This window comes from Nematolebias whitei, chromosome 11, assembly GCF_014905685.2.
Source record: "Nematolebias whitei isolate Nwh7 chromosome 11, NemWhi1, whole genome shotgun sequence".
In the NCBI taxonomy this organism is placed as follows: Eukaryota; Metazoa; Chordata; class Actinopteri; order Cyprinodontiformes; family Rivulidae; genus Nematolebias; species Nematolebias whitei.
The window spans coordinates 13,012,351-13,023,524 of NC_056508.1; the positions used below are offsets into that span (position 1 = coordinate 13,012,351).

An 11,174-nucleotide genomic window follows, 5' to 3' on the forward strand; every position below is an offset into this window, starting at 1 on the left:
AAAGGGTCATACATGACCCTAATTGGTCATTTTGTCTCTAAAATCACTTACAGGTTAAAGTGTTTGTAACACTAGTTGTCATATTTAATATAAAGAATAATTTTATAACAGGTTTGCTCTACTTTCTGGTCAGGTCAGGGCGGAGGGCTTTAGTTTGATATCAATACAGTCATTAAACATCCAGCATCTGTCCATCCATATGTTGTCCATCCATCCATCCATCCATTCATTCATCTTTCCATCCATCCTGCCACACTCTCACTTATTGAATCAAGTATTTACATATAACGTACATGTTAAACAACCTGTTAAAATACACCAGAATGCAGGAAATTGCATGTACTTTATTCAAAACTTTCTGGGGGAGGATCCCCAGACACCCCCATCAATGTTTCCTCCCTACATTGAAAATTTTTCTGATGCCACTGAGTCCATTACAGTCCAGTACTGTAAACTGGTTTTACTGCTTTGATTTTAGCGCAAGGCTGGAATACATCTGTCCGCCACTAGAGGGCAGCATTACGCAAAGAATCCACAAGTCACCCATTAATCCAACAAGCAAACCTTCCGGTTCTCCAGGTGGCTCTAGTGAACGTAAGCCTAAAAGGAATTCTAACACTGAGAGGGCATCGCTTTAAAAACACTCCACAACAGACTACAGAAATCCCAGACGAGAACTTGTGTCCCAGTGCGGGAACTCCGCCTGAACAACTAACTCCATGGAAACTAAAAACAACGTAGCACCCGCCTCTCCGCTTCCAACCATTGGCTACAGGCTAAGGCTTTAGCTCCGCCCCTAACCCTGTGATTGGTCAGAACTGCTGCACGACATGAAAGCAACACGGAAGAAGGCCAAAAAAAGTTGTGGAGCGAAGCCTAATCGGATCGTGTCTCCTGCACGCTGCTGCCTTGATATTTAGCACCAGAAGCCTCCCACTGAGCCCCGGGAGGTTGAAGAGAGAAGCTCGGAGCGGGCAGCGCCAAGTGTGTGTGGATTTGAGGGGACTGGGTCGGAGCAGGGCCCGGTGTGTTGCTCCGTTTCCAGGGGTGTCCTGGTTGATGTCACCGCGGAGGAGGAGTTGGAGGAGGAGGACAGGTGCGCGGAGGGAAAGTTGCCTCTGTCTGTGGACGGACAGCGGGCACTGACGGGAAACAGGGCTGGAAGTTTTCCAGATGTATTTTTACCTGATTTACTCTTTCTGACTGTGAGCTAATCATCTAAACAAGGGTCTAATCTGAGAGGTTGTGCGCGCTCTGACGGGACTCCACGCACGACTGTGCGTGGTGGTTTGATTTTTTTAGTTGTCTCCCAGCAGGATAACCAGTAAAGTGAGAGGATTTGCTTTGGTTCCAGAGGCGCTGTAAAGTGTGTGCGTGTGTGTGCGTGTGTGTGTGTTGCTCCGCTTCACTGCGGCACTGACGCAGCTGGTGTCACGCTCCACGAGATGTTCCAGTGATTCACGAGAAGGATCGGAACAACACTCCGTAAGAAGGGAACGATTTTCGTTTTCTGCTCTGGGATGGAGTGAAGCACAGCGCGAGGCTCAGCTGCTCTGATCCGAGATGGTTGGCCCGTGCGTCATTACGCTCTGAGGGTCTCCTGGAGAGTGGTCTCTGGAACTGAAGGACGAGTTGGAGCCCCCCCTCCTCCCCTCCCCCAGAATAAATCTCCAGCAGTGATGTCCAAGACGCTGAAGAAGAAGAAGCACTGGTCCACCAAGGTGCAGGAGAGCTCCGTGTCCTGGGGAGGCTCCGGGGACCTGAGCGCCGTGCTGGAGGTGCGCGGCGGCGCGGAGCTCGGAGAGTTCCCGCACGTCGGGCGCGTGCTGTCCGAGGCGGTGGTGTGCGAGGCGGGGAGGTTCCCCGCCAGCGGGGACGTGCTGCTGGAGGTCAGTGGCACTCCGGTGAGTGGACTCACGCACAGAGACACGCTGGCCGTCATCCGACACTTCCGGGAGCCGGTCCGCCTCAAGACCGTGAGACCAGGTGAGTGTCAGCATCACTCAGCTTCAGCATCATCATCATCTAACTGCTCTCCCCACTTGCGTGAAATGTTTATATACACACACACACACACACACACACTATATATATATATATATATATATATATATATATATAAAAGAATTGAACATGTGGAGATGGAGACAGGTGTTTCCTGTTTGTCACCTGCAGGACTATCATGTTCTCTTCTGAAAGTCTCTGTTTTCCTCCTTTTTATTCTGCAGTTATTAAGCCAAGCTGTGTTTAAAGGGATATTCCGGTCATTTTGAAGTGAGGTTCTGTGGAACATTTCTGAACATGTAATTTAGTGTTGAATGCTGCTCCAACACTGTTTCTGTTCAGTTGGTTTTGTTCTTTACGTTTTTCTTGTTGCAGTGCAGCTACTTCTGCACACTTTGTGGTACTTCAGCTGTTCATACGTCTAAACATGCAGCTCATGAGGGAGATGGATGCTATTACTTTTTGTTTTTGTTACTTTTATAATTTGCTACATATTTTATTTTTTTATATCTATTTTCATAGAAAAGGTCACTTTAGTTAATTGAAACATTTTTCTTTTTTAAATCTTCTTTAGCCAACAGGCTCTGTTTTTGTGTTCTTGTGCTGATTTTAGCTTTTAAAAACCATCAGGCAAAGTTCAGCTTTTCTTTACCGTGTTCATATTCTTAACTTTTAGCTAGTCTTTTGCTTCTTTTAGCTTGTAGCCAGTCTACTAACTACTGTAAGTTTCTAGTCAGCCTTTTGATGATGTTTTCAGTTTGTTTGTTTGTCTTTGGGGATTTTTGTTTGTTCTTTTTTCCTAAAACATTGTTGTTTACAACGAGTCACACACCAACGATGTCCTTTATTTGACTTTAAATGACACCAAGAAACAAAATTATTAGCTTTCAGTGGGACTGACGGGCTACTGGCTAGTCCAAAGTCACCTGATCTTCAATATTTCAAGACAGTTCTAGAAAATACTCTTATTTAGACATTTACATCAAGTCACTTGGTTATTTGACATTACTATGACGTGTCCGTTTAAACTGACCTTAAGTTGGACAGGAAGTGTAACAGCTAGCTGCTGCCGTTTGTTACATCGGGAGCTGGCTGCGGGTCACGGGCCACTGCAGCTAACTGTTGCTAGCTGGGCCTTAGGCCTCCTCTCGAATCCAGGACCCGCCTCCAGCCCACGTCCTTCCCCCCGGCTCGAACCTCCCTCAGAAGTGCCAACTCACACTAACAATAAATGAAGGAAACGTGAATTCAGTTTTACAATTTGTATTCAAATCAAGGCAGGAGAAGGTTACAGTTTACAGCGCTGGCCTCTCCGGTCTACGGCTCGAGTATCGGGAACCGGAAGCGGGGATGTCCCGTGTCATTACAGATCTATAGGCCCTAGACTCCTCCTTCGCAGAAGGGGAGCACAACCTGTCACGTGTATGAGGGGGGAGCGACTAAGTGTGATCTCAACGGATCTTACGTGGTTTGACGTGTACGGAATAATGAGACGGTGCTTCAAAAGCCTTCCTATGTGATATAATTTCATTATAATCCTGTCTCAGAGCAGATCAGAAACTCAGGGTCAGTCTAGATAAATATCTAACACGTTATTTGTGATAATAAAAACACAGAGTTATAATGTAAAGTGAAACTGATAAAAGTGTAAAGGTCTACGAGTCCAAAGCTGTGTTCAGTCTAGTTTGTGTTTGGATCAGTTGTTAGCTCATCAACTGTTGGACATTAGTCTTTCAAAGAACGATCTACAACAGGTAAGACATTATTTGTTCATAACTTTTACACAGAGCCCTACTCAAACATCTAGAAGCCTACAGAAGTCATTCTGTGACATTTGTCTCAAAGTAAAGGTGTTTCTGGGTCTTGATGCTCATTTGTGAATATTCTGCCTCTAAGCTCTGCTGAGAGCTGATTGGTCAGTTCTTTTATTGCAGTAGTCACTTCCTGCCCTGTAGTTCTCCCTTCAAGGCCCACAGACGTGCCTTATTAATGGCACGGCACTAAAGGTGCCCAAGTGTTGCTGGTTCAACCCCACCATGTAGGCCCAAAGGCAGGTGTGTGTGGATGGATTTACTGGAGGCACTGGTTGTTAATGGTGGCTGTGCCAGCATTTAGGGTGGTCCTGCTTGCTCTGTTGAGATGAGCCCAGTCAAATCAATCAGACCAGTGTACTTACATCCCAGGATGCTGCCAGCTTGGCGGTACAGTTTGACACTCTCAAGAATTTTTGCTTAATGAGGAGAGATTCTATGGCCCAACACGACCTGTTGATTAGAGGCAGACGTGAGAATTTGATCAGTGTTTTTTGGTTTGAGTGTTAAAAGGTGTTTTCATGCTGCAAACTCTCAGATGCCTTTTCTTGACCCGACATTCCATAATGTTGAAAATCAACTGACACTCAAAGGACTTCCTTGCTCATCATCGCCCGGCCACCCTTTCCTCTCAGGACTGCATGTTTAGGTGTTTCTCCTTGGCGTCATGAGTAATGCATGTGTCATCCATCATTGATTGGGCCAGGATGAGTGGGTCTGTTGCCAGGTGGAGTGCTTCTAAACTGTGAGAGCGCAAAGATGGAATTGGGGATAAATGATGGGAGCATGTTGCAGCATTTGATAAATTACTGTGTGCATGTTTCTATGTAACCATGTTGGACCACATTTATTTGTGAGATGTTTATTTGGAAAAGAAAGTTGAATAAACTTGTGTCTGCCTGCACAGGGATGGTGTAGGTACAGTATGTGTCTCCCCTTTTTTCTGTTGCTTCACACTTTATCTTTCTTTTAGGCTCATTATCTCTCAGCTGTATGGTCTATAGATAAAACTAAGCTCTCCTATTCTCACTTTTTGCTTTCTTATCTTTTTTTATTTTTCTCTGTGCTTCTTATTTAAATTCTTCTCCCAATTTTCTTCTTTCCAAAAACCTTCTTGCCAATTTAGCAATTCTGTAAAAGCTTTTTTCAGTCTTCGCTTTGTTCGAGTCGAACTGGAACAATCAGACCTGCAGCTTCAGACCAGATGGGACTTCTTGCCCTCTTATCACAGCTCAGACCTTTTGAACATTTCCCTGCACAGTCGAGGCAGAAACCTGAAGATTGTCTCGAGTGGGGCCCCTGGCGCCGGACCAGCTGACGCGCTCAGCATGCAGCTCCCATCCTGTTAGCGAAGCAGGGCAATCGGCAGTAACCTTGAGGGGACAACTGAGGGTAGAGGCAGAGTGATGACAGGTGTGCTCAGAAGCTCAGAGACCTGTGTGAAGGTAACCTGCTGATTGATCACCGAGGAGACGTATCGCTTGTTTGTGCACCGCAGAGCTCAAGTCCCATCCAGAGGACCTGTGGTTGACAAATGGAGACTGAAAAGATTTTCAGAAGTTGTTGTTTTTTTCAACTAAAAGAAAATTTCTTGTTAAAATTGATTTGATCCGCACAACAGCTTAACGTATCTCACTGGGCTGTGACTGCTGGAGACTCAAACTCACTCAGTTTAACAGGAAAATACATACATTTTCCTTCCAGTGAAATCAGAGATATTGTGACCAGGTGACTAGTAATTCATGCACAGTCATGCTTTAAAACAAACAAACAAAAAAACAAGCTTATTTATGTGCGCATTACTTGCCAAACTGTATTCTAGGCTGTGCATATTATTTTATTGTGCTTCTTTGCCCACTTCATACTCATCTTGGCTAATCAGCCTCAGGTTCACAAGTTATTCTACTAGATTACATTTTAGGAATAAGAGTTGCAGTTTTGGACTGATTTAAAAAAATATTCTTCGTCATTGGTGTGATTTGTAGATCTGGTCATGCAGAGGATAACTCCTAAATAAAGCTCTTGAGACATTTGTGACGAAATGGAGAAGGGCTTTTAGTAACCTCTTATAAATCTGACTGATTTGAAAATACCTTTAAAATGCTTTGAACATATTTTTGACATGTTCATAAGTCAAGCAACAAGACTGTGAGATGATGTGTTTACAAATGCTGTTTGCAACGAGACACCAATAGTTTCAACCCAGTAAGAAACTACCATAGGGCCTTGTCGACACCTCTCATATTTTTTAAACTGCATTTTCTCCTTTTAATTATGTTTAATTATGTCTCCTCTTCTCAAATGATTCTACCAGAACATGGACCATGTTGCACTGCAAGGTAGTGAAAATGTCCACATGACCAGCAGGATAACGTATACAGACCCTTTCCAAAAAAATTAGAATATCATGGAAAAGTTGTTTAACTTCCATAATTCCAATCAAAAAGTTAATCTTTAATAGATGATATATTTAGGGGCCACAATTTAAACAATTTCAAGTATTTATTTGTTTATTTTTACATAATTTGGGCTTCCAGCTCATGAAACCCACAAAAACAGGATTTCAAGAAATTAGAATACTGTGGAGAAATCAGCCCAAATTTTGCAGAGCATGAATGTTTAAACTGAGTGTGACACACTAATCATCTTCTAAACTCAAAGCACCTTCACAGGTTTCCCCAAGAGTCATTAAATTGCTTCAGTTTGGTTCAATTGTCTCAGTTCAGTTCAGTATGGGGAAGACTGCAGACATAACAACTGGTCAGAAGACCATCATTGACGCCTTCCATAGGATGGGTAAGCCACAAAAGTTCGTAGCTAAGGAGGCTAGCTGTTCACAGAGTGCTGTGTCCAAGCATATCAATAGAAAGTCTAGTGGAAGGACAAAATGTGGCAGGAGAAGATGCACCAGCAAAAGAGATGACCGTGGGCTTCAGCGGATTATCAAACAGAGAAGATTCCAGAATCTGGCAGAGACCCAGAAAGAGTGGAATGAGTCGGGAGTCACAGCTTCAAAAACCACCACATTCAGACGCATCCGGGAGTTGGGCTACAACTGTCGGGTTCCTTGGTCCTCTTTTCCGATGAAAGTAAAGTGTGTCTTTCATTCGGAAATCAAAGTCCAAGGTTTTGGAGGAAGAAAGGTGAGGAACAGAGCCCATACTGCTTGAGGTCCAGTGTGAAATATCCACAGTCAGTCATGATTTGGGGTGCAATATCCTGTGCAAGTGTTGGTAAACTTTGCTTTCTTAAATCCAAGGTCACCACAATAGTCTACCAGAATGTTTTAGAGGACTTCATGATTCCTTCTGCTGAGGATCCGTATGGAGATGCAGATTTCATCTTCCATTTGGATCTGGTCCCTGCCCATGCCGCCAGAAGCACCAAAACCTGGTTTGATGCCCATGCCACAGTGCTTGACTGGCCAGCCAACTCGCTGGACCTAAACCCCATTGAGAATCTATGGGGTATTCTCAAGAGGAAAATGAGGGGCACCAGACCCAACAACAAAGAGCTGACAGCAAGCATCAAGGAAATTTGGGCTTCCATAACTCCCAGTCAATGCCACAGGCCGATTGCCTCAATGCCACGTCGCATCGAGGCAGTGATTAAGGCAAAGGGATTCCCAACCAGCACGGGCAGCACGGTGGCTCAACTAATAGAGCTGCTGCCTCTCAGCGAGAAGGTTGCCGGGGGCCTTTCTGGGCGGAGTTTGCATGTTTTCGCCGTGCATGTGTGGGTTTTCTCCGGGTACTCCGGTTTCCTCCCACAGACAAAAAACGTGCATGATTGGTGACTCTAAATTGTCCCTAGGTGTGAGTGAATTGTTGTTTGTCTCGTTTGTCTATGTGGCCCTGTGATGGACTTGCGACCTGTCCAGGGTGTACCCCGCCCCACGCACAGTGATTGTTGGACTTGGGCACCGGCGATCCCCGTGACCCAAGATGGAAGAAGGGGGTAAAAGATAATGGATGGATTCCCAACCAAGTACTGAAGATTGACATAACGTTTTGAAAGTACCATATTTTGATTGATTTGTTGTGATCCTAATTTCTTTCTTTTTTTCCTGCAAAAACTGAGTAGTGTGGGATGATTTCTTCACAGTATTCTAATTTTTTGAAATCCTATGTTCATGGGTTTCATGAGCTGGAAGCCCAAATTATGTAAAAATAAACAAAAAAATACTTGAAATTGTTTAAATTGTGGTCCATGAATCTATCATCTATTAAAGATTAACTTTTTGAATGGAATTATGGAAGTTAAACAACTTTTCCATCATATTCTAATTTTCTGGAAAGGATCTGTAGATGTTTATCCTGGCAAAAAATTCTTTCAAAAGTTATTTTGTGTGTTTTGCCTGTGCAAATTTATTTCATTTTTCTAAAACTCTTTGGTTTTATGTGTTTTATTTATTTTAGTTCTCCTACGAAGCTTCCAGGCCTGGTGCTTTGGTCCTAAAACCTTGAAGAAAACTGAAAACTTATAGCTCCCATCTGATGGGATTACTTCATTGTGTCCCTGAAGAGGTAGCTGAGGGTCATGAAGTCCTGGGGATTTTAAAATAATTCATAACTTATGTTAACTTACTAATGCTGTGGGTGACAATGTGGCCCCAAGGTCTCAGGTGGTTCAGTCAGCTGCTGAGATTTCATCTATCAGATTAGTGCTGCACAAGTCATGTTGTGCAACATAGACTTAATAAAGTTTTTTACAACATCATGTACACTGTACAAAGTCTGAATCATAGTCCAGCACAGCCACAGTTCGTTCGCAGGTTCTTTCCAAAGCTGTTTCTCTTTTGGCACAGTCAAAAGCACAAATAACAAATAAAAACCAGACTTCCACCAAATGTCTTAATGTTAGAATCCCAAGCATTTTTCATGATACTTGTTTTATCTTATTTTATTCATTCTGTGTCTGTTCATTCTTGCATTTTCTCTCACTTTTGTTTAACTAGTTAAGGAAGTTTAGTGCGGTAGCGTTGGGCAATGGCAGAATGCCAATTATTTATTTTTTTGGCTTTTTTCCTAATACTGAGGGACCCAGGCCTTTTTGACTCTTGAATCACATCAAGATGAAGCTCTGCTCCAAAACATCATGCCTCGTTAGCATGACGCTGCCGCCATGGGTGTCACATCTGTGCTAGTTTTCAGCCTGTACACAACTGTTTGAAAACCATGACACCATAGTCCCACCTCTAACTCCCAGTCAGTAGAAGTTTATGTGACACAAAGTAGAACACCCAGTTCACTTAAATGATTTGGTTCTTGCTCTTGTATTGGTCACCCACATCCTTTTCTTCTTCCTCTTCTCCACGTCTTCGTTACAGTTTCTGCTGACATTTTGTGGCCATGCTGCGGCACCACATGGGCCAAACAGGCAGCTTTTGGGTCGTTTTCTTGTGAAGATGAAAATGGTGGCATGTTTATACAAAAACGTTTGTTTGGAAGAGCGTTCTTGTGTGAACAGGGCCTTATCCTTGCTATAAGGAAGATCACTGTCATCATAATAACGATAGCTCGATTCAAAAACTTGATGGTGGGCAGAAAGACAACAGTTCGGTCTATACATGATCACTCGCTTCTTCATGAGTTTAAGCAAAAATGGTCCAATCCTGTGCTTTGGTTGGATGCACCAATAGGTGGGAAAAGGGCAGTAGAAGTTCCTGGCACCATATATCAAGTAAAAATGACAGATAGACAAAATAATGCTTTCAACGATCAACAGAAAGGGGTGGATTCTGAATAATGAGCACCGTGCATTCATTTCCTATCAGGTGAATTAGATTCTTCATTTTCAGGCTGATGAAGTTCTGTGATCATGTACGTTCTCCTTGATGGTCTGTTGGGCTGAACAGACATTGACAACAGAAAAAGCAGTGGTCTCAGAATGTATAACCTGTTTTTACAGGGAACGCGATAGAAAATTAGTCCATTGAATTTATTTTATTGCTGTAACTTGTTTTAACATTCTAGTCCAGGTTTTACTATTGTCTGAGCAGACTTGTGAAATTGGGATTATATTTTTCACATATTTCTAGTGACTTGTGGGCCTTCAGCAACGTTCTGGTGAACGGACCTGGAGATTCAGTCAGGTCCTCCTGAATATCAATGTCTGGTCCAAGTGTTGGGCCGTTCTTTCATCCACTTCTCAGCGTGCACAGATCGGGTCTTGGTCAGAACTATAAAGTAGTTTTACCACTTCCTGCTCCATTGTGTTGGGGTTACACTCCTTAGCACAATTTTTTCAATCTTAATCCGCTCGCTAGTAATGGGTCAGTTCTCTTTAGCATCTCGTTCCTTGTTGGCTGTGTGTATGCTGTTGCCAGCCATCTTACTGTGCATGTGTGAAAATGAGCACTTGTGTTTACAAGCTCGACCTTCACTATTGCAAAGGAAACACCGTCCAACAGCACGAGAGGATACAAGTAAAATGCTTTGGAGTGCAAAACCTTGACCACATCCACTTCTAATCCTTCATCGTCCACCAGACCTGACCACACTAAGTGCTTCTTGCTCTGCATTTAAAGTCAAATAAAGGATGGCTGGGCATGCTGTGGCATGTATTGGTACATGGAGAAAGTGGCTTAGTTGCAGCTGCATGATGTGTGTGTTGTGATCCCATAGGTTGTAGCGACAGCGTCAGCAGCATGGAATGCGAGGAACAGCTGCATTGCCAAGAGCGCTGCAATAATTTGCTCACTCAAAGTGCCTCCTGTGCAATGTGGCCATGATGGGGTTGTAGCTCGAGCATGAAGTGGTCAGTCCTGCTTCAAACTCTTTATGACCAAACCATGTCAGTGTGAGCAGACCCCATGGTTTTACTGCCAGCACAATAATAAACAACTAAGACCTCGCTACAAAAGTTTTGTGCATGCTCCAAACTCCCTATGACCTCTGTTGCTCCATCACACATGACATGCTCATAGTACGCACATAAAGACCTCACTAAGGCCCTTCAAAGACCATCTATGTTCTGGAACATTTTATAATATTGTATGTAGTTGGGTTGTCATCCAGTGGAAAGGCTGCTTTCGTGACCTCTGAAGCTTGCTAATTGAGTTTTAATAGAATCTTCTGCTGAGATGAAATTTGATGTTGAAAAGTCTCCTCACTTCAGAATCCTCTGCTGCATTGCTGGAGGTCATTATTTTTATTACTCTGCACAGTAGGAGAAAGGATTTCTTTAACAGCCAGAACATTAAGTGGTAATTTGCAACTTTTCATTGCTAAATTGGGCCATCTCTGCTTTTCTTTTTGTCCCCCCCCCCCCCCCCCCCCCCCCCCCCCCCCCACCCCCCCCTGCCTCTCCTGCCGTCGCCCGGTGTCCCTACGGACACCACTGCGCAGCTCCCAACTC

The 11,174-nt window shown here is 43.7% G+C and overlaps 1 protein-coding gene across 1 annotated transcript in view; it reads left to right on the top strand.

Moving 5' to 3' along the window:
- Positions 1 to 1,116: 1,116 nt before the first annotated feature.
- The window catches only part of magi3a (membrane associated guanylate kinase, WW and PDZ domain containing 3a), a gene marked incomplete in the record, with an annotated part of 248,896 nt that continues 238,838 nt past the window's right edge, over positions 1,117 to 11,174 (top strand). The window contains 1 exon segment of the mRNA XM_037684665.1: positions 1,117 to 1,986. Within this exon segment, the coding sequence (XP_037540593.1) occupies positions 1,680 to 1,986 (307 nt within the window).